At 37.9% G+C, this 24437-nt stretch overlaps 1 protein-coding gene across 4 annotated transcripts in view; it reads left to right on the plus strand.

The window, feature by feature from the left end:
* STAMBPL1 (STAM binding protein like 1) overlaps positions 1 to 23304 on the plus strand; it is a 43630-nt gene extending 20326 nt beyond the window's left edge. For 2 of the 4 annotated variants that reach the window (XM_033215813.1, XM_033215824.1), the window contains 10 exons: positions 870 to 952; positions 4678 to 4895; positions 7881 to 7956; positions 10423 to 10518; positions 12606 to 12963; positions 14040 to 14164; positions 16194 to 16331; positions 20780 to 20892; positions 21835 to 21934; positions 22985 to 23304. In XM_033215813.1, the coding sequence (XP_033071704.1) occupies positions 923 to 952; positions 4678 to 4895; positions 7881 to 7956; positions 10423 to 10518; positions 12606 to 12963; positions 14040 to 14164; positions 16194 to 16331; positions 20780 to 20892; positions 21835 to 21934; positions 22985 to 23041 (1311 nt within the window). In that variant the 5' untranslated portion in view covers positions 870 to 922 and the 3' untranslated portion in view covers positions 23042 to 23304. Of the gene's footprint in view, positions 1 to 869; positions 953 to 4677; positions 4896 to 7880; positions 7957 to 10422; positions 10519 to 12605; positions 12964 to 14039; positions 14165 to 16193; positions 16332 to 20779; positions 20893 to 21834; positions 21953 to 22984 lie in introns of those variants that run through there. The other 2 variants (XM_033215841.1, XM_033215834.1) reach the window with 2 other exon arrangements.
* Positions 23305 to 24437: the final 1133 nt, after the last annotated feature.

Raw genomic sequence — 24437 nt, forward strand, 5'->3', positions numbered from 1 at the left:
GGTCCCCTGCTCATGGTCTCACAGGCAGCAGCTGACTTGTTGAGATGGGCTAGAGTCTCATCAGAGGCTTGGAGTCATGTTCCAAGCTTGTGTGGTCATTGGCAGAATTAATTTCCTTGCAGCTTTGGAACTTGTGGTGGCTGAGTGTTTAAGGCCAACAGGAGAGAATCTACTTCTTTTAGAGGTCTTACTTGATTAGATCCAGACCACTCAGGATAATTTTTCTTTTAATTAACTTAACATTATTAGGGGGGACTCATATATTTACAATATCTCTTCATCTTTGCCATATGATTCAACATAATCATGGGAATAATATTACATGACCTTTGCTATCTTCTGTTGGTTAGAAGCCAATTATGGGTCTTAACCACACTCAAGCAGAGAGGATTATACAAACCGACAGATATCAAGAGGCAGGAATCACAGAGCTATCTTAGAATTTTGCCTGTCATAGTTCTAAGGTTGAGTTTAAATCCAGACCGGCTCTAGGTTTAACAGTCCATGCTCATAATCAATATGATCTTCTTTATTCCTTTGAAGAAAGCGAACCTACTTTATAACCTTGCATAGAGTTCTAAGTAAGGTATCCCCCAGAAGATTCATACTGGGTGCCAGTCAAATGTTAATTATTTTCACACTTTCACTTTCAGAGGTCAGCTTCGAGAAACCATAACCACTTGCAGTTTTATATTTTCAGGAAGAGATTTCCCACAGTCTCTCTGAACACTCTGAACTTATAACTTAAGGTTATATACGTTATTTCCATTTGTTCCTGTTTGTCTGAGGCAGAGATAACCCTGGGATTTGGGATTTCAAGCTTGAGTCTCAAAAAATAACTTTAGTTCTGCTTCTTGTTTTTGAAACAGATGAAGTGATTGAGAAGAAACAGTGAACATCCTCATTTCACAGATAAGACAGCATGGATCAGCCTTTTACTGTGAATTCTCTGGTAGGTCGCACCAGCTGATATCTAACATTTGGTTGGAAAGCCCAAAAAGAAGAACAAAAACATACAAATGTGAAATGAGTCACAATTACTTTAAGAAGTTTAGCACTTGTAGTTTTTCATCCATCTGTGTGGTTGTCTCCTTTGAGGAAGTGACTAATAAAGCTATCTTTGTAAGACTTAAAAATACTTTTTATTTTCCACAAAAGTCTAAAATTTTAGTTTATCTAGCTAGATTCCAGGAGTGTAGTCCTTTGGCAAAACACCAGAGAGAAGAATTTCAGAGTTGATATCTGAGGAGCTACTTAAAATTCTTTGTGTTTCAGCTTCTTTATATAGATAAAAATTGGAGGCTCACCTTGTGTGGCGTTAGCTGAGAAAAACATACATAACACCTAGGTATTGCTTTGGATCCTTGTGTAAATGTCTTTGTACTTGAAGCTCTTGTTCTTCTCACTTTTCCCCTCACTGCCCAGCACTGTGCACACTTTCTCTAGCTACATCACATGGGCTTATTCTGTGTCCTAGATCAGTCTCTGAGTGTGAATATAGACACATTATGTAACCTCCATGGCCCTAATTTTGTACTTTTTGCCCAATGACAATTGGAAACAATATTTTTTGATGCTCCTAGCCTACCAGGATGATACAATAAATGGAAACTGTCATTCCCATTTTCCTCCTCCCGATGACCCTTCCCAACCACTCACAGCGACCTTGTACCAGTAGCCCCATGGGCTGCAGTATACTAAATACCCTGTACGCACAGAGACTAGCACCAGGACATAAAGAAAGAGAGGGCCTGGTTCTTGTACTGAAATAGGTTCTGACCTGATGTTTTTTCTTGACCAAGAAAGTGCTTCACAGAGCTTAGTTGTCTTCAGAGTATGTTTGGAAAGTAGATAGTTGCAGAAATGTTTTCATTTTCTGTCCCCATGTTGTTGTTCCACTATGGTTAATAAAGACTGACCCATTTCCACCTCTTCAGAGGAAGGAGTCATCCTTATGAGATGTCTTCTGTGTTTTTCTAGAACATTATATAACAAGAATTACAATTTTTATTGTGTATGTCACTGTGAAAATGAACACAAAGACTTTGTATCTGGAAAATTTGTGTTTTCATCCAAGAAGCTTGCATGCAAATGAAATATTATAGATTGGCCGAGCGCAGTGGCTCACACCTGTAATCCCAGCACTTTGGGAGGCCACGGCGGGCAGATCACGAGGTCAGGAGATTGAGACCATCCTGGTAACACCGTGAAACCCCGTCTCTACTAAAAATACAAAAAATTAGCCGGGTGCGGTGGAGGCGCCTGTAGTCCCAGCTCCTTGGGAGGCTAAGGCAGGAGAATGGCGTCAACCCGGGAAGTGGAGGTTGCAGGAGCTGAGATTGCACCACTGCACTTCCAGCCTGGGCGACAGAATGAGACTCTGTCTCAAAAAAAAAAAAAAAAAATACTATAGATTGATGAAGACTTTAGGTTATTTTCTAGCTTATCTTTGAAATGAATTTTAAATTTGGGAAGGATAGGACCATTTAGAAGAGGAAAAATCAATCTGATTTTCATTTTCAGGGAAAAAACTAATTATAATCTCTTGTTGTTTCCTTCTCTCACTTCTTTCTCTCTTTTATTTGATATACTTATTATCACATATGTGTCAGGGAAGATGCTACGGGGAACAGAGATAAATGGAAAGTGATCCCTTTTAAAAACCCAAGGAGTTCATAAGGGATCGGACACATTTGTACAGAAATAATTATAACTCTGTGTGGACTATATAGTAGTAAAATATGAACACATTACTTTTATACATATGAGAGGCTGGAACCCCCTTTAGAAGACATTCTGATTTTCATAGATTTTTTTTTTCTAGTCATTTTCTGATGTCATTGAAGCAATTATCTGTGGTCAAATGACAATATTTTATTTTGGTGCTGTTGAGTTCTATAGGTGAGTATGGTTAGGGAAAAGTGGATGGATTGCTGTAGGATTTGAGACATCTCAACTGGAAAAGACCATATACTGAAGCTGAGGCTCATAGTTCAGAACTCCAATTTCTGTCTTTGATGTGGTGAAGCCATATAATAAAACGTACAAGGGACATGGTATGGTTCTTACTTAATGAAGCCTTGAGAAACAAGTTTATGGGTCTCTGGCTACATGTTAAACCTTTAGGACCAAGAATCATTTCAGATCTCTAGGGTTCTATTGGCTATACATTTACCACCAAAGTAGGCCAGATGGCATTGGAAGAACTCCAGATATCTAATTCACTATGCCCTGCCCCTGAAGGTTGGCTCAGTAATTCATGGCTAGACTAAAAGTATGCTTACCTTGACTTCTTTCATAGCTTTCTACAGACCTGAATTAAGTGCTCCACCCACACAGTAGTCAGACTTGCAACCTACCCTTAACTGACCAAGGAGGCCTTGAGAAGCTAAATTTGCTCTAGGCTCACTCTGTTCTGGGAGATCCAGCAATGGTAGAAGTGGTTGGTCTAAAGCCTTGCGTCTCAGACTGTACATTCGTAAGTACCTCTGGAAAGATGGATTAAAGCATTAGTTCTCCAGCCTAACTCCAGAGATCCTGAGATCCTGACTGTAGGTCTGAGGTGAGACCTGTTAGGAATTTGCATTTATAAGAAACTCCCAGTTGATGCTGATGCTGCCAGTACATGGACCATGCTTTGAAACATGCTGATCTAAAGCAGGGGTCAGCAAACTATGGTCTAAGAGCCAAACCACCTGCTTGTTTTTATAAATAAAAATTGGGGGGACACAGCCAGGGTCATTTTTTTCCATATTGTTTATGGTGACTTTCATGCTGAGAGCTGAATTCAAGTTGCAATGGAAACCATATGGCTAGCAGAGCCTAAGATACTTGCTATCTGGCACTTAACAGAGAAAATTTCCTTTCTGAAGCACTGACTTTTTATTGAATAATCATTCTGAATTGTGTATGTTCTGTGCTTTACCAAAAGTGTATAGACGCTGTTTTTATTAATAAAATTCAAATTAACTATCACTGACATTTCTTAGTAACATATCATTATTTTCTTGGTTAAGGACTAATTTAACAGTGTAATTACTATTATGCGGACGTCTGAGATTCTTTTTATGTTTTAAAAAAATGGGAGGGGCATCCTTATGCTTAAAAAGGTTTCTCCAGTACTTACTTGTGTTTTTTGTTTTTTGTTTTTTTTAACTCAACGAAGATGCAGAGAGGCCCTGAAAACTTCTTACTAAACAACACTTATTCTGGAATAGAACTGAATCTTTACAGTAACTTGAATCCAAGTTACCTCCTTGGAGACCGTTCAGAGTAGACTGACATGAACCCTACAATGGCAGGAATTCATCTTATGACCTGCTTCACATGATCCCAGATAGAAGCATGCACAGGGATATGAGGAGCAATGATATTTTACCTAAAATGACCTGAAACATTTGCATACCCTGGAACTTCCAGATAATTGTACCCTGAAACCTAAAGTGAGATCCCACTCCAATAAAACTGTATGTTTACCCTGGAGGTTTGTCTTTTTGTTGTATAAACCATGTGTTTACCCAAAAGTGCTTTACTTTGATCATATCATTAACTTATGAAAAGATTTCCTTAGATGATGGTGTTAGGTTCCTCATAAAGAAAATACATCTTGTAATATTAGTCATACCCTTTTCTTACTCTAATCGGCAGTTAATCAGAGATTTAAATTTTGCTTTGCAGAAAAAGTTAGCTGCTATGCCTGACCATACAGATGTTTCCCTAAGCCCAGAAGAACGAGTCCGTGCCCTAAGCAAACTTGGTTGCAATATCACCATCAGTGAAGACATCACTCCACGACGTTACTTTAGGTCTGGAGTAGAGATGGAGAGGATGGCGTCTGTGTATTTGGAAGAAGGAAATTTGGAAAATGCCTTTGTTCTTTATAATAAATTTATAACGTAAGTTTTTTAAAGGCCTCTGAAGTGAGAAAATTGGAAAAATATTTACATAGTTATTTTGATGTGGCAGTTTGAGTATCAGTAATGTTTTCATATTCAGACCAATTGCACAGTCTCTAAGAGCTTTAAATGTTCAGGTTTTTAAATTACCGACTAATGTACTCACAGGCATCCCAACACCATGTCTGATGCTTAGGGTCAGGGAAGGCAGGAGGCTCCAAGGCCAGCACAATAATCTATTTAATACATGCTTCACTCTTCATAAATATAATTTATTTTTTCATGCGATTTTCCATCGCATTTTTTCATGCGATTTTCAGAAACTGAAGCTTTATGAAAGCAGGAACTACAGTGCAGCTCTACTTAAAACACCTAGAGCATGTCATCAACATTAAAAAAAATTGATTTGGTGGTTTGAGTCTGGGGGACAAGTTGGGAGACACAGGAAAGATCTGATTCAGGTTCAGGGATAGGTTCAGGAAACTCATTCAAGTTTCATATAGCATTTATTATTTCTTTTTTAAAAACATTTTATTTGGCTGTGAAGAGCACTATGTACAAAAGAGCTGTCAAAATGTTGAGTAAAAGTGGCTACATCAAAACAGCCATATCAAACTATCAAATTTCCTATTAGACAGATATTTGTTAGTGCCATATCCTAGTTGAAGAGTTAACGGAAGTGGGACTTGGACTTGCCTTACTATAAATCTGGTAACTTACTAGTTGAAAGGATGTCCTGTTATCAATAATTATATCTTCTAAGCTGAACCTTCTTTTTTTTGTTTTAATTGAAAGTCACATGGTGATTACTTTTGCTAGCTTATTATTAATTTGATTTAAATTGACAAAAATTATATATATATTGTGGGTGTGCAACATGTTTTGATACATATATGCTTATATTGTAGAATGACCAAGTCAAGCCAATTAACATATTTATTACCTCACAGTCCTTTTATTGAGACAGGGCCTCCCTGTTGCACAGGCTGAGTGCAGCGGCACAATCATAGCTCACTGCAGCCTCGACCTCCCAGGCTCAAGTGATCCTCCCACCTCAGCCTCCCAAGTAGCTGGGAGTACAGGCATGTGTCACCATGCTCATCTAATTTTTTATTTTTGTAGAGATGGGATCTTACTATGTTGCCCAGGCTGATCTCCAGCTCCTGGATGCAAGTGATCCTCCTGCTTTGGCCTCCCAAAGTCCTGGGAGTATAGGCATGAGCTACTGTGCCAGACCCAAGCTGCATAATTATGCAATACATTGTTATTAACTATAATCATCGTATACACTGGACCTCTTGAACTTATTCCTCCTGTCTAACTGAAATTTTGTATCCTTTGATCAACATCTCACCCCTTACCTTATCCTCACCCACTGGAACTCTAATAGCCGCCTTACTACTCTCTGCCCTGCTATAAATTCAACTATTTTAGATTCCTTCTACATTGTAAGTGAGATCATGCAGTGTTTGTGTTTCTGTGCCTGGCTTATTTCACATATAATTTCACTAGCTTAGTCAGGGGCTTAGCCTGAGAACATTTAAGAAGTTGAAAGATACAATATTTTAAAAATTGCCTTCCATGATTTTACCAAGGGCAAAATTAGAGGTGGTTTACATCGTATACAAAGTGAGATCTGCATTTTATCCAAGTTTCTGAACTTGAAAATTTAGAGAATGGTTGGCAGTATTTACCCTACCTGGGAAAACCACTTTATTCTCCACCATTGATAGCCAAGCTTTTCCAATAAATTTTGTTTCTGAATAAGTTACCAATTAATAGTATTTCTTTTTCACCTTCTGCTCTGATCTTGCATGTGCTCCTATGTAATTGTGAGCCTGGTGAAAGGGAAAAGGCCCCTATATCTCAGAATTATTGTGTAATCAAAATATTTGAATTATCTTGTGTGATAATTTGTAATTCACTCATTCTTCCTGGGCCTTAGTTCATCATCTACAAATGAAAGATTTAGGGGAGAAAATCTCTGAGGTCCCCTCTACTCTAAATGTCTTTGAATTTATTCTATTTATAAAGGCTTAGATAGCTAACAACTTTTAAAGCTTCTTTAAGCCTTAATTTTCTCATTTAAAATGGGAATTACTCTAACATTTCTGTCTAACCTATAGCCTGTCATCAGAGGAAATTAAATGATGAGTATATGTGTGTATTATTTGGTTTACAGAATCAGTAAGTATAAGGCATATTATTCAGAAACAGCATTTACAGCTCATTATGATTTTTCAAGGAAGAGTTATTCATTCATTTTGCAAATATTTATTGAGCACTTATTATGAGCTGGATTCTATTCTTCAGGCTGAGGATACATCGGTGCATAAAAAAGAGAATTCCCTGCCCTTGTGGTAGCAGTTTCTTCACTTTACCTGGAAGCGATGCACCTGGTTTCCTGTAGGAATTTCCTTTCACTGCTGCTGTCTCTTGTTCCTCAAATGCTGACGAAAAATAATGAATTCCTAATTAGCACCTCCTAATTCACTAGGGATTCTGGTTGTTACTTTTTTTAGTTACGAGTTTTCAGTTAAGAGTTTTTTGATACACACATGATGGCGCTGCTGGTTCATCAGTGGTCATTTGAGTTTTTTTCAAGAGTGAGAAGGAATTTACACCACTCTTTCCATGCTCTGATATTTTTATGTGATTGTCTGTGTTGCCAGCAGTACACAAAAGTAAGGTGGTGCTCTTTTGGGTTTAAGCATGCAGTACCTGAGAAAGATCAAGCAACTTGATCTGTTTAGAGAGTACCCTGACCTTAACCTTGTTAGCTCTGGTGCTTAATTTGTTGAGCTTAACCGTTAATACCAAAATAATATTCATGCCAGACTTTAGTGAAAAGGCAGATGGAAAGACTGTAGGTAAATAAGTTATTAAACATGTCATTTTTGAAAAAGGATGCTCATTCCCTTATTAGAAAGCATTATTGAGCTTTTGCTGTTACATAATGCTAAGAACATGTTTTCTCTTTCTTAGCTTGTTTGTAGAAAAGCTTCCTAACCATCGAGATTACCAGCAATGTGCAGTACCTGAAAAGCAGGATATTATGAAGGTATTATGGGTTTGCTTATCCACTGTGGAATCAAATGCTCTATAAGTATCCATTATTGATTCATCCTTCCCCTTCCTCCCCTTTCTCTTTCTCTTGAGAGTTTGAGCACGAGAAATTCATTCCATTAACCATGATGTTTCGATTTTTTTCTTAGACGTTTAATGATCATCACTGAGCCACTGTGGTTTGTCTAATTGATGCTGGGGGAAAAGAAAGAAAGAAAAATGTTACCTAATTGTGTGAAGAAGGAATTATTTTACAGTAATCTCTCCCAGAGATTAAGAGAATGTTGTATATTTCTCCGAACGTTTTTCAGACAGTCATTTTGGCTGCTTTTGATTATTTTATACAGCCCTGAACTCAATAACTGTTTGAAAATTAGTGTTAGTTATTAAGGCAACCACGAAGTTCTAGCTATTTACATCTTATAGAACTGTAACTATAGATTATAAAGTGTTGTGGGGGAAGCAGGAGGTGGAAGGCTAAAATACTATCAAGGAAAAAGAGTGTTGCAATTTATCATCAATTTTTAAATGATTTGTTTATCACCAATAATTGCTATATCTATAATTTTGGTTATGTCTGGCCGTGAATATATTCTTTTAAATAAGCATTTACAATGTTTCCCATTTATTTGTCTTTAATAGCTTGTGTTGGTCTTCTATGAAGGAAGATAAAATCATGTACACAAAGCTAATTGTAGCATGAAATTTTAAATAATTTTTGAAAAACACTTCACCAAATAATGAAATAAAGGCTTTCCTATGAGTCTTTTCAGACCTGAGGATGCATAAGCAAAATGCAGATTTTGTCAAATGGTCATCTACATTATTTATTTATTTATTTGTTTGTTTTGAGTCAGAGTCTTGCTCTGTCACCTAGGCTGGAGTGAAGTGGCGCAATCTCAGCTCACTGCAACGTCCGCCTCCCGGGTTCAAGCAATTCTCCTGCCTCAGCCTACTGAGTAGTTGGGATTACAGGCACCTGCCACCATGCCCAGCTAATTTTTGTGGGGTTTTTTTGTTTTTGTTTTTGAAACAGAGTCTCGCTCTGTCACCCAGGCTGGAGTGCAGTGGCACGATCTAGGCTCACTGCAAGCTCCGCCTCCCAGGCTCACGCCGTTCTCCTGCCTCAGCCTCCCCAGCAGCTGGGACTACAGGTGTACACCACCATGCCTGGCTAATTTTTTTGTATTTTTAGTAGAGACGGGGTTTCACCATGTTAGCCAGGATAGTCTCGAACTTCTGACCTAGTGATCCACCCGCCTCGGCCTCCCAAAGTGCTGGGATTACAGGCGTGAGCCACCACGCCCAGCCTAATTTTTGTATTTTTAATAGAGATGGAGTTTCACCATGTTGGCTAGGCTGGTCTCGAACTCCTCACCTCAGGTGATCTGCCTGCCTCTGCCTCCTGAAGTGTTAGGATTACAGGCATGAGCCACCACGCCCAGTCAACTTTTTTAATGTCTACAGTCACTTACCTGAAGTATCATTTATTATCATGTCTTTGTGTAACACTTCCCCTCAATTCTCTTGTTCATTCAACCTCAGAGAGTTCTGTTTGGAAACCAAAGGTGCCAGGCTGTCAAGGTGACTCATGTACTATAATTTAGGGTTATGCTTATTTTTTTTTTTGTAGGAGAAAAATTCTCCAAAACCATATACATTTTCCCTTGTTTATGCTTATTGAATAGATATATGAATAAATACATAAATGAATGACAAAGGATTAAGAGAATCGAAATTTGGTGAAAGAGCTAGAGAGTCAGGAGACTTGAGTTCCAGTCCTAAATGGGCCGCTAGCTGGTTGCATGATACCGAACAGGACTTTCAATCTCTCCAGGCCTTTGCTTCTTCACCTCTAAAAAGGAAGAGGTAGTTGGACTTTATAAGAATTCCCAGATATTCCTGCCATTAAGAATCTCTGAGGAAGCTGTTTAAGATCCAGATTCCCAGACCGCTTCTCTAGGTGTTAATTCAGTAGATCTGGATTAGGCTTGGGAATCTGTATTTTTACAAAAAGTGCCCAGCTGTTCTTTTTACAGTCTAGCATGTGTAGAAATCCCTATCCACCATATATTCTCTCACATCCCTTCTAATTCTGATGCTACATGATTTATGTACTGTAGAACGAATGATTGATCTCAAACTCACTGTCTAAAAATGGGGTACCACAAAGGTAGCCACGAAGTTCTAGCTATTTACTTTTTATAGCATTGGGCTATAACAAAATGCTTATCTAATCAGTGGGGCCAAGAAAGTTCTTACAAAAGGAATAATAGTGTTTCTTTTCTGCTGGAAAGTTATATTTTGGACCCATAAAAAAGATTTATTTTTCTGCCATCATCTTTGGTTACTCACGACTTTATTTGCAACACACCTACCAGCTGTTTTTCTTTCTCACCTGATGATCTGAAAGAGTGTATTGAAAATCCCACTAATCAATATGTATATATATTTTTAAAAGAAACTGAAGGAGATTGCATTCCCAAGGACAGATGAATTGAAAAACGACCTTTTAAAGAAATACAACGTAGAATACCAAGAATATTTGCAAAGCAAAGTAAGTTCATTTGGTACATTTATTTCATGACTATTTTATGTACAAGTGTTTTTGAATTTCATTTTTATGTGATGAGTTTTTGAAATGTTCTGTGCATTTAAATTAAAAATTAAAGATTCAGTGATGTGAAACCAATACAAAATTTATGCTGATATCCAGGTTAAGCAGTTGCACCAACAATGTGGTATTTCCATTTCCCTACAACATCTAACAAAGCAATGTGTTAGAAAAGAGATTTCCTACAGCGATTTAAGTAGAACTTTTTGATCGACTCTTGCCAATGTAACCTTGAGCCAGATGGCTGCTCTTTTGCCAGATGAACAGCCAGTAGGAGGTAGGGAGAGCAGTATATAGTTTTTGGTATGCCTAATGATGTAGGCCTCAGAAATGTGAATTTGATTCTTAGAATGTTACCGTCAGGATTGCTTTGAGATGGAATAACAGCTAACCATGTGGTTGAAATGTAATTGTATCACCCAAAAGTGGTGGCTTCTGGATTGTTATTAATAAACAGTGAACATTATGATAATGTCTGAGAGGCAGAAAGGCATTGGAAGAAGAAATTGGCCAGTCAGTGTATCGGATACTCACATTCAACATAGCATTATTATAAAGCTATTTTGCTTTTTTGTTTGTGTTTTATTTGCTTTGGAAGTTACCACCTTCACTGACTCCCACTTCAGTTCAATCTCATCAGCTCTGAGAATGCTCATTGAGCTTTTTGACTTTCTGTGGGCAAAGGTGGAAGGCTGATTTGAGTGGTAAGTTTTAGCGAAGTGGTAGAGGGAATGTTGAAATTGGAATTGTCCCTGAAGTGTGTATATTAATAATGTGACTTGTAATATGAAAGATAGAAATGATCTTGGAGGGTAAGACAAAGCAACAGCAAGGCAGATGAAAGCCCAATTCAAGTCTCCCTTCCACAGTCGGCAATGTGTGTGATCTTCCTCTTCATGATCTTCCTGGGAGGAACAGGCTCTGCAGCTGTTGCATGTTCTGCCTTTGATACCAGTCACTTCATAGCCTACGGTAGTGTCCCATGTAGAAATCTCTGTGGGGTTAGAATAGCAGGACTGAGCCTAAGAGAGATGAACAGCGATGCCTGTGAGCCCTTGCTTCAGCCAGCATTAGCATCATTTGGAAGACTGTTAGACATGCAGAATCTCAGGCCCCATCCCAGACCTTCTGAATCAGGATTTGCAACTGCAATTAGCCCCAGGGTGATTTGTATGCACCTGAATGTGCAGCTATAAGCTGTGTCCCCTATGCTACCGCCATCTTATGGTAGCTCCCAAATCTAGCTTCTATCAAAATCACTTGAAAGGCTCATTAATACTTCATATTATCTGACCTAATAAGCCTGAATATTTTGTTAGGACTGGAGAGCTTGGGACTCCTCATTTTTAGCAAAACTCTTGGTTAGTGGTGACAGAGAAGGTTAGAACACATTTTAACAACCATTTTTTTTTTTTAGTGATTCCTTCTTATCCATAAATTTCCAGCAGAGTATGAGTTCTAGAGTCAAATGCAAAAGGTTCTAGGGCAGCACTGTTCAATAGAACTCCCTGTGATGATGGAAATGTTCTGTTTGACACTTTCCAATATGGTACCCACTAGCCACCTGTGGCTACTGGGTACTTAAATGTGACTAGTGTGCCTGAGGTGCTGAATTTCTAATTTTGTTTAATTTTAATCAACTTCAAATAACTACATGTGGCTAGTGGTCACTATATTGAAAGTGCAGTAGGGGTGAGGTATTTTGTGTCATATGGTCCTGTCGGTCTGACTGAGCAAACAACCTTCACGTCGATTTTCCAGTCTTTAAAAGCATAAGGGAATGGAGGGATCCTGACTGTCATGGCCTGTCTCTGGTAAAATATCAGTGGATTTAGAACTGCTGTCTTAATCAGATCAAGGGGCTTTTGCCCTGATGCTATGTATTTCTCCCACTGTTCCCTGAGTGTCCCTGTGGATGTATCAAAGTATCTAGCCTTTTCTCTGTCTGCTTGAAGACTGAAAATGTCTAATTCCAGTTCAATGTTTTTCCTTGGAAACTAACCTTCTCTTCCGGCTGCCACACTTTATAGAACAAATATAAAGCTGAAATTCTCAAAAAACTGGAGCATCAGAGATTGATAGAGGCAGAAAGGAAGCGGATTGCTCAGATGCGCCAGCAGCAGCTAGAATCGGAGCAGTTTCTGTTTTTCGAAGATCAACTCAAGAAGCAAGAGTTAGCCCGAGGTCAGACGCGAAGTCAGCAAACCTCGGGGCTGTCGGAGCAGATTGATGGGAGCGCTTTGTCCTGCTTTTCCACACACCAGAACAATTCCTTGCTGAATGTATTTGCAGATCAACCTAATAAAAGTGATGCAACCAATTATGCTAGCCACTCTCCTCCTGTAAACAGGGCCTTAACGCCAGCTGCTACTCTAAGTGCTGTTCAGAGTAAGTGATGAAATGCACCCCCGTGAGACACTGAGGCTCATCGGATGGAACCATATTTCTATAGCATCTGGGAGGGTCCTCCTCATTTCATTACTAATTGTAGTAGGACCCCTGCATAATATGGTATGCATGACAGAACTAACCTTTCAATACTCTCTGGCTTTTACTGTATATAACCTTAAAATTCAGGAAATATGATGCCCCCAATAGAGCAGAGACTCTATCATTAATGGGAAGTATTTTGTCATTGAAGAGATTTTAAATGAGAAGAATTTCCAGTACTTTTGTCTTCTATGTATTTTATCTAAGAAACACATACATCTTAAATACATCCATCTTTCTGAAGAGAAAAGGTGTTGAGAAAATTGTTTATCCAGACCTTTGCTCAGCAATAAATGTTTATACTCAGTATGTTTAGCATCATCCTTAGACTGAGAGAATCCATACACATAGATAATTAACCTCCAAATGGCCTGTGTGTTTCTGCAAGAATTAGTGCTGCTCCGTACTGCCAGATCAGTGCTGGCAGGTTTCCAAAATACAGAATTCTTCTTCACAGACACTGTCAGATGGAGTTTGTGTTCCCATTTATTTGAAATGAGTGATAATAGGCAACCATTTTTAAAGTTACTTTACTGCTAATTGTTTACCAAAACGTTGTGCTTTTACTTGCTGATCACCAACTTTCATAAAGACATAAGTAACGTGGTAAAACACGATATTTATCATATGTCTGATGGGGTATGAGATGCATTCTACGCAGCCTCTGCATTTAACCCTGTATTTGCTTCATGTCAAAAGATAAAATAACATGTAAGTAGTTGACCCAAGGTACAAACATGTAAAAGTGCTGGTACCGCCTCACTTTGCTTATAAAATAATTTATATACATAATTTAATTTTACTTCTAGTTAATGTTTACTTCTAAGAGTTTTAAAATAAAATATGGAAAGTGGAACACCCGATACTTTTATTTTTGAAATGTATGTCCAACTGCAGCTGCTTGCCAATAACAATTTTGAAAGATGGGACATACAATTTGTTTTTTAGCCTTTTCTCCATTTTTTATTTCTTAGATTTAGTGGTTGAAGGACTGCGATGTGTAGTTTTGCCAAAAGATCTTTGCCACAAATTTCTGCAGCTGGCAGAATCTAATACAGTGAGAGGAATAGAAACCTGTGGAATACTCTGTGGAAAACTGGTATGATCTTTATATTTATATATATATATGTGTGTGTGTATATATATATCTGCATAGGATACTTTTAATAGTACTAGATTTCTTCTGATAAGTGGAACAGAATAAAAGCATGCTAAGAGTTAGCAGTATTATGAAATTAACATTACACAGATTAACTTTATAAAACTACTGTCATTATTAATGGAATGATCCTTCCAAGAAAATAGATTGTAAAATTTCAGAGACTCTATAAAAACTTGTCCTAAGGATCAACCTATAAATTAAATCTTTGATTAGAAAAATGGTATGAAATATAGGTCTTCAGATTTCCAAATCTATCTGGTTGCCAAATCAAATTTTCATAGCAATTGTTAGCTTCACATACATTCGTATAATTAACTTTATCTGTGGCATGTATTATCTTGCTATCCTTTTTGAGATATACATGGAATAAAACTAGGATTTTATTGTTTCCTTAGTTTAAGGCAGTAGTTTCAATAAAAGCGTATAGGCGAGGACATATTTAATTATGGAAAATGTCATCATAAGTATGTGATGAAAGACAATGTCATAATAGAAGGAGATGAAAGAAAGGAGATGCATTCAATTTCCTATCTATAACAAAGATAAATAATGTTTCTTTGGGCGTGTCCTTTCATAGTCTGTTTTGAGTGCCAGTTTATATATCTGGGTCCAGGTATATTTTCAGTCCTCAAAATTTAGTTTAGGAACCTCTGCTTTATTGAATAATACTACATTGTATTCAGTACACAATCTCCTCCTGCATTCCAGTATTCTGTCATCGCTTTCCCTCCAAGAGAGAGGAAGCCATAAGCACAGGAGAATGGGCATCTACAGTCACCTCTGTTGCACTTAAGGAGACAGTGTGCTATTGAAGCATCCACCCCCACATCATGTGTTGTATTCAGATTGATTTATTGATTCATTAGTGATTCATTCACTCCGTTGTCAGACAAACATTTACCGAATATCTAAATGTGCCAGGCAATGTGCTGGGTATTAGCAGTTGGTGTCCTGCAACAGCCTGCCTCACGATACTTATGATGCTGTGAAGACCCAGACAGATGACTAATGATAAGTGGGACTGAGTGTTGTCTGTGCAAGTGCAGGGAATCATGGGAGTGTGTAACTGGTAAATCTAACCTTGTCTGAAGGGTCGAGAAGGGTTTCCCTGAGAAGTGATGTTTGAGCTAGGCCTGAAGAATACATAAAGGAGGAGGTTGGATGGAGGGAAGAGTTGAAATCAGGGCAAAGGAGCAGTGCATAGTGTGCAGGAAAGCCCTAAGGCTAGAGAGAGGATGGTCCTCTGGATGGAGAAAGGCCAGCCTGCCTGGGGGAAGACAGCCTCTCACTGCACAAAACATCTCTTCCTTCAGGATCCCATGGCACTTCACAACCCTCTTCCTCTCAACTCTTATCTTTTGCCGAAGGGGGGTAATTTGTTTTTTCCTTTCTCTTCATCTGATTGCAAATCCAAAACATTATCTTAATTACAGAAGATCCTAGTGAGTCCTCGCAACATTCGAAGAATGTCTTAAATCTTGAAGTGACATTAAATATAATTAATAATATAAAAACAAAACCATCAACCTTCACAACCCTAAGAAATGCCTTTTGGTAACACCACAAAATTATTTAACTAGTATCTCCCCCTCCAAACAAATCTGTCCTTGTTTTGTTCAGTTTTTCCATTACAGATATATCAAGACATCATTTATTAACTAAACTTCCACAGAAGCCTGGCATGCAAATTCCTATTTATGTTATGTTTTCTATTGTGAAAGTGGGTTTCAAGCTACAAACAACTGAGTCTCAAACCTTTGGCAAAGAATCCATTTTTACTTTGTTTTTGAATTGGGAACGGTTGTGTGTCCAGGTACAGGGAGTGATAAATGTAAGTGGTCCCTGTACCTGGACACACACCCCTATTGGGGGACTCTTTAGTCTTAAACATTGCACTTCCTGTTCAGTTGTTTTTTTGTTTTTTTCTGTCAGATGCATGTCATTCTTTCTGCTACTTGTTTTTTAGACACATAATGAATTTACTATTACTCATGTAATTGTGCCAAAGCAGTCTGCGGGACCAGACTATTGTGACGTGGAGAATGTAGAGGAATTATTCAATGTGCAGGATCAACATGATCTCCTCACTCTGGGATGGATCCATGTACGTTTGACCTTTTGGGTTTCAGTTTATTTTTGTGTGGCATGCTATTTTCCTCCTTGAAAAAGTTTGGCTTCATTTAAATAGCTTCTTTTTAAATTTTTCAAATGTAATAAAGGTCATCATTTAAGTAGTGGTTCTCAAGCAAAGAGAAAAGAATAACAGATATTTAAAAAATAAAGTTCATCATATTATGGCATGTTTTTCAGTGTTAGACTGTGTCTAAATCTGTCACATCTGGATTTGGAGAACGTGTGTCTTTTGCTGTTTTGTATCATCTAAAGTTAAAAGATGTAGGAAGAAAGAGAGTAACATTTGAAAGTCAGGTGATTTGTTTTAGATGATTTTACATAGCCTAATGAAGGCTTAGCCAACTTGTTAACTGATTTGGCTACACAACTATTAATGTGGGTCTAAATTAGATTATTTTAAGAAAATATCTGAAAATGTTTCTTTTAAACATGTTTGTATATATCAGCTACACTCCCTGACACCCCTCAGATAGGCAAACGATGTATGCATCACTGTGTAAACAGCCACAGAGTAAGGCAAGAGGATCGGGCCCAAAACATTGAATTCTAACATCCACCAGGCCATCATAGGAGCCAGTCAAATAGACATGAGGTTAAATCTTGGCTGTGCTAAGAATTTATTGTAGAAGCATTGGTAAGTTATTAAGCAATCTGAGCATTAGTTTTATCATCCATAAAATGGAGATCATAATACTTGACTTCACAGGATGTTTCATATTACATGAGATACTATTGGTGAATTTCACAGCACATTTTTTGAGGGACTCAGAAAATTGTACCTGTTGTAATTGGTGATAATAAGCTATCCTTTCTAGCCATAGTGTCATCCAGCTGAGGGAAATTTTTTCCATTCAGTCTCACATAAGCTGGATCTAGGATAATGTCTTGGTGTGTTTTTGCTGCTATAACAAAATGCCTGATATAGAGTAATTTAAAAAGAACAGAAATTTGTGTTGTCTGGTCCGAGAGGCTGGGAAGTCCAAGATCAAGGCACCAGCATTGGTGTCTAGTGAGGGCTGCTCTCAGCTTCCACAAGCAGCCTTCACTAGACACCAATGGTACCTTGTTGCTGTGTCCTCACAGGGTGGAAGGCAGAAGGGCAAGAGAGCACTCCCTTCAACCTTAAGCCCTTTCACAAGGGTCTTAATACCATTCATTAGAGTGGAGCCGTTGTGATTAATCACCTCCCAAAGACCACACTTCTTAATACTGTTGCATTGAGGATTAAGTTTCATCATGAATATTGGTGGAGACCCCACCATTCAAACCATAACAGGCTGGGATAAGCCATCCCTCTGAGATGGGATACTGGCCAAGAAAATTTCCAGGACACATTCTGGGGACCTCCAAGTGCCCTTGAGGAATGATACATGATCATTTTTACTTGCTTTATAGAGAAGCACTGGGGAGGGGCAGCATACACACACGCGCACACGCGCGCACACACACACACACTTCCTAAGCATTTGGTATTATGCAGTTCTGAAGGGTACAGGAGACTTTAGTCTCAACTCCATCTGTAAATTATGATGTTCTATCAGTCAGGACTTCTAGCCTAGTTTCCAGATTCCCTCATTGGCTGAGTGAGGCTAATGAATGCCTTCTCTCCTCACTGGATTTCTGTAAACAGGAAACAAGGTACCAGGTGTGAAAACTCTTTGAAAAGCATAAACTGCCTCTCAAATGCAAGAAATTGTTTATAATGAAGAGTTTGTAAAACTCTACATATGTGTATTTGCTTTACTTAACAGTAAGTAATATGCATTACAGTTTGCCTGGAAATTGCTATATTATTTAGCTTAACATGATTTCCGTAAAAAGAATGCCTTATTTAGCTTAACATGATTTCTGTAACAAGAATGCATTTTAAAGCAAAACAAATTCTAGCAAGAATGACAGTCCATTAAATTATGCATTTACATTGACAAGTCAATGTTAGTTTATCTAACAAAACATTTTCCAAATTAGAAACAAAAATTTTCCCCTTATGACCTACTGTGAACATACTGCATGCAATTATGAAGGTAAGTTGTTTATTGTAATAGCGTAATTCTTGAATTCTAGGACTTTTTGTTAAACTCATTTCACTGTATCAAATTATTGTGGTTGGATGAAAATACGAAAATGTTACATTTCTAAACCTCAGTGATTGTAATGACTTTTTATGATGTTTTTTATTAAGTATAATAATAGCAACAAATTCTAGAGCTGGCTTTTTTGAAATACAAATTAGTCATAGGGAAAAAAGGTCTGAAACATAATCAGACAGACATGTATTTGAATTTGGACTTTTTGGTTTAACTAGCTTTATGAGCATCCACAAGTTACTCACTTTCCTGTTTACCTCAGTTTCCTCACTTGCAAAATGGAGATAATAATAGCACTTACCTTGTTGCTGTGAGAATTCAATGATGTGACTCATGGAAAGTGATTAGTTCACATTATACAGTTGCAATAAATGGCATCTGCTGCCATTGTTATCATTGTCATCATCATTTTCATTTCCGTAGAGTGAGGGAATGGGAGCCTCATTCTCCCGTGGGAAAACTGTTCTCATTGGAATAGACATAATTCCCTTTGGCAGAAATGAAGGACTCAGGTCATGTGGTGTGCATTCCGTGTGGAAATAAATTGACAGAGTGATTTGTCTGTATGATAACCTGCTTGCTGCCTCCACAGCACTATAGTTTCTTTGAACAGTTTTTAATTTCTCACAAAGACATAGAAGCCTCTATTTTACAAAGAGAAGGTATTCCTTGTAAGATAACAGGCTGTCAGATACTCCCACTTGTACCCCCTACTGAAGATTTGCATTTTAAAAGTTAGGATAATTTCCATTCCTTTGTTGATCTAAGTTTTTATAGGCCAAGTGTTATTTTTTTCCTTGCAGAACATGTACCTTTCTGTAAATAATCATCTGATTTTGCCTTCATTCTATTAAAGCAGAAAAAAATGTTTTCTTACTTTTTTTTTTTTTTTTCCAAGACAGAGTCTTGCTCTGTTGTCCAGGCTGGAGTGCAGTAGAGTGATCACAGCTCACTGTAGCCTCAACCTCCCTGGCTTAAGTGCTCCTCTCACCTCAGCCCCCTCAAGTAGTTGAGACTACAGGCACATGCCACCATGTCTAGCTAATTAAAACAATTTTTTTTTTTTTGGTAGAGATGTAGTCTACCTATATTGTCCAGGCTGGTCTTGAACTCTTGGGCTCAACTGATCCTCTCACCTTGGCCACTCAAAGTGGGGATTACAGGCATGAGCCACTATGCCTGGCCTAAAAATCATTTTAAAATCTTACATTTCTTTAATAGAATATAGTTTTGTGTAAAGACATTTAGCTACTACTATGGATCTGTGCCTTTTAGTTAATAAAGACATTAAAATAACAATAGCAATAACAACAGCTAATAACTTTTATTTCTGTGTGCTAAGCACTGTTCCAAGAGTTTTAATGGACTGTCATATTTCATCTTCATAACAATCCCATGCAGAAAATATTATCCCAATTTTACAGATGATGAAATGGGCAAGAGAAGGCTAAGTAATCTTCACAGTGTCATATAGCTAGTGAGTAATGGAGTCAGGACCTAGACAGTGGTGCCAAGAATCTTTGTTTCATGATTAAAATAGTCACATTCTTTTTTTCAAGAGTAATTAGGGTTTAATATGAATTTTTAAAATAACTAGATGTGCATTTATTTTTTATATTCAAATATGAACCTCTGATTGACCATGCATAAACACATTTGTATGTAGCCAGAAACTTGGCAGATTTCTTTTAATTTATAATCCCCCTTTTTTCCTCCGAATATATTTAGTTGCTATGCAAGATTAGTCCCAAATACCTTTAACAACTTGGAGCCTCCCATTCTCCCATTTATAGGAAATGGCAATCCACAAAACGATACACAGCAACATGTGGTCTATTTGGTGAAAACTTCCTTTTAATGTTCCTAATGTTGTATATACATATCTTGTGCCCAGGGTTTCCAATCACAGTTCTGCTCCTTACCAGCTGTGTGACCACAGGCACATTATGTAACCTCCCTTAGTTTTGGGATCCTTGTATGTAAAATTCAGATAATAAAATAGGTATCTCATAAATGAGTTGTGATAATTATATGAGAATCTATTTAAAGCCCCTAGCAAATTAATTTCCAGCTCTTTCTTTCCCCAAAAGAAGAAAGTACACCAACACTTCTAGGAGCCTCTTCTCAAAGTCATAGTTATTCCAAAATAGCAAATAATAGGAATGCATAAGGGGAAGGATTATGTCAGCAAAACCTTTTTAAAAATCCCTTATTTGATTGATGGTTAAAAATAATTTTAAAAAAACAGATAAATAGAATTTTCTATTAAAATAAGCTGTGGCCTTGCCTAAGACAGCTATCCTAGTAAGATTGTCTTCTTTTCTATTTATAGACACATCCCACTCAAACTGCATTCTTATCCAGCGTTGATCTTCACACTCACTGTTCCTATCAACTCATGTTACCAGAGGCCATTGCCATTGTTTGCTCACCAAAGCATCAAGAGTAAGTGTGACTCTTCAGGGGAGCCCAAAGAAGGCTTTGTCTAGGGCTGCTGGGTTCCTGTGTGTCCAGACACCAGGTTGTGGTACTTGGATTGGCAACACACAACACCCTCGGGAAAAAGGGATGGGTGGCAGTCAGCTGCCATCGACCTGCAGCTCTGCAGTTTAAGGTCCATTCTGTGGCAGAATTACTGATTTTCTTTCTTCAGTTAGCGTGTCCTTGAAGTGAATAACATTTAAGAAGAATGCTATCCCAGTTAGCCTTTTTAGGACTTATTTCTACTGTATTATGTTCTACCATAAGAAATGTTCTAGCCTTAGCTGAGAAAAAAACCTTTCTAGCTTTGGGGACACTGATTATTGTAGAGTAGTTATGAGCATGGGAATCAAACAAACATATGGAAATCATGGCTCCACCCCTCAAGTGTTGTATTAGGCAGGATACTTGACCACTGTGGGCCTCTGCCTCTTCATCCCTGATACCTGCCCATCAGGGATGGATGTAAAGATGAAATTAGATAATAGTCTATATATAGTGCTTAGCATAGTGCCTGGTACCACAGCAGGCACTCAATACATATTTGCTATTGCTATAATCTGTATTAACGTTGTTAGAAGAATTCGAAATATCTGCCACTTGTAATTTCTTCTCATGGAACTCTCTGGTGGGGCCTTGGCTTTTCCTGTGGGGTCACACACAATAGCTTATTTGCCTTGTCCCCTTAACGGTCCTGCAGGCTCCTAGCAGCAGCATTGCCTCCTCCTGGGTTTCTCTCCTCTGGGCCAGTCACTGGTTAAAAAAAAAAAAAAAATCACTATGGAATTCCTAGTTTGTGAGTTCTCAATCCCATTTGAGAAATATGTTTGTGTGCTGTTCAAATAAAGCATCTGGAATGCCCAAATGATCCTTAATTTTTCTGCCTGTTTTCACTCTGAAATTTAGCACTGGCATCTTCAGGCTCACCAATGCTGGCATGCTTGAGGTTTCTGCTTGTAAAAAAAAGGGCTTTCATCCACACACCAAGGAGCCCAGGCTGTTCAGTGTGAGTACATCATATTAGTTATTTTTCCAGGTATTTCTTATTCACTGTCCCCCAACCTGTTTTTAAATAAATAGTAGCAGTCTAATATAAGATAAAATACTGTACTGCTTAGTTTGGAGTTTTATCTGAGAAAATTAATCCATCTGTATACTTAATTTCTGATTTATTCTCAAAATAATTGTATTTACAAGGAAACATCAGTATTTCTATAGCAGAATTAATGGTGCACAAAGTTACTTTTGCACTTATATATATGTATGATATTTAAAAGTTTTCTTCAGAGTCCAAATAAGTAAACAATTATCATAGAAAACGGCATTTTAAAATGTTGCATGAATTCTTTCTGCTTGATATGTCCAAATTAGTTTTTTCATAGCAATTGTATGAAAACTACGATCATATTTCTTGATTACTTTTGCATAGTCCAAAAGAAACATTTGGCTACGCCTTTTTTTTCCTAATTTTTTGGCGGTTGTGTGGCTGCAACATCAGAGAACATTATATTGAAATTAGAATTTACTTAAAATGAAAATTATTTGGCAACCCCTGTAAATATTTTTGTTTTTGTTGAAATTAATAAATGTGGCCGGGCGCGGTGGCTCAAGCCTGTAATCCCAGCACTTTGGGAGGCCGAGACGGGTGGATCATGAGGTCAGGAGATCGAGACCATCCTGGCTAACACCGTGAAACCCCATCTCTACTAAAAAAAAAAAAACAAAAAACTAGCCGGGCGCGGTGGTGGGCGCCTGTAGTCCCAGCTACTCGGGAGGCTGAGGCAGGAGAATGGCGTAAACCCGGGAGGCGGAGCTTGCAGTGAGCTGAGATCCGGCCACTGCACTCCAGCCTGGGCCATAGAGCGAGACTCCGTCTCAAAAAAAAAAAAAAAAAAAGAAATTAATAAATGTGATTGTATTTGTTCTGATTGGAAATATTTTAAAAATCAGGAACAATTTAAAATTAAGAAATCTATACTCCCTCCCTAAAGAAAATCATATGGTAAACATTATGATAAAATCAAACATATAGTAAAACCAATTTTTTCTTTCCTAGATATGCAAACATGTGTTGGTAAAAGACATAAAAATAATTGTGTTGGATCTGAGGTGATATGTTCTGAATGTAAGCACCGTCAACATCAGACACCTACTCACGGACATGTGGTTGCCGGATTTTCTTAAGATGTTTCCAGAAATGACTGATATTTTATATTTATACATTTTAGATCAGAAAGCTTGATATTTATTGCTGTTGCACATTTTGAAGTTTTCTTTTTGGGTTACTCTGTGTCAAGAGAGGTTACATGGTGTTAAATCGGTACCTAATAATGTGCCCAAATACTATGACCAGATAATAAATTGTGCTGCACACAACATGTCTGATATTTATAGAGGTCTCTGCATACATTTTTAGAGCTTTAGATGATTTGCTGTATTTTTTATTCATGTAAAATGTAATTCCAAATAAGAAATTCTGAGTGTATGTAGTCTCCAAAGCAGACCATCTGTTTCTGAAACCTTCCCCTGAGGTAGGTGAGCAGCTTCCATGTGTAGATGAAATATGGCTGCCATTTATAAAGCTTGTTCTATGTTTTCAGTGTCATGAAATCCCAGGCTCAGAGAGATATCTCTGCAGTGAATCACTGTGTAAGATACAAGAACAACAGGCTTCTACTCAGGGAATCAGGTGTCAGAGGGCCTGAGATAGCAGACAATTCATTAACTTGATTTAGAAGACTAAAAGTAGAGAAGCTTGAGAGAGGAATTTTTTAAAAAGGGCTCAGATAAAAGTACAAAGCCTGTTACTGTGAACATGAACAGAGGTGATAGGAAGAAGAAATGAGATATAAGAAATAACTGGTAATTCTTAGTCGAAAAGAATGAATCAGAAAATAGTTTGGACAGTTTTGTCATTAAAGGTATCTCTATATAAATTAGTCCCCAGAGAAAGAGAATCAAATAAGTTGGAAACTGAATAGGGTGACATAAATGTAATGTTTTAGTAAGGTGTGAAATGGCATTTGTGGCTATTACCTAGATAGTACAAGCATTTACCTGGATAAAAAGAGACAGATTAAATAGAAGGAATGAGAAACTTGGGTACTCTTGTTAGCAAGCCGAATTGGTGGGAAAAACCTGAGGATGGAAGCAATGTGGAGAAATTTTAGCTGCAGATACACAGAGGGCAGAATGGAAGTGATATTGTTGAGTTCTTTGAGAATAGGTCCTTCAGGACACTGAAGACTAGTTCTGCAGGTGACATCTTTATCTTGGAAGACATTGCTCCCAGGCACGTTGGGAAATCCTGGGCTGACAACCCTTTCCTTGATCAAGAAACTTGTGATCACTTCTTAATCTCCCTTCTCATCCTTTAGGGCCTTACCTTACTCTAGTCCAGCTTTCTTCTTTTTTCTTTTCAGCGCTTAAGTTTCCTTCTCCAGCCATCTCTTCCTGGATCTCCATGACTTTTCAACAGGGCCAAACTAATCCTATGTAACCTTCTGTCT

This window comes from Trachypithecus francoisi, unplaced genomic scaffold (genome assembly GCF_009764315.1).
Source record: "Trachypithecus francoisi isolate TF-2019V2 unplaced genomic scaffold, Tfra_2.0 Contig00586, whole genome shotgun sequence".
In the NCBI taxonomy this organism is placed as follows: domain Eukaryota; kingdom Metazoa; phylum Chordata; class Mammalia; order Primates; family Cercopithecidae; genus Trachypithecus; species Trachypithecus francoisi.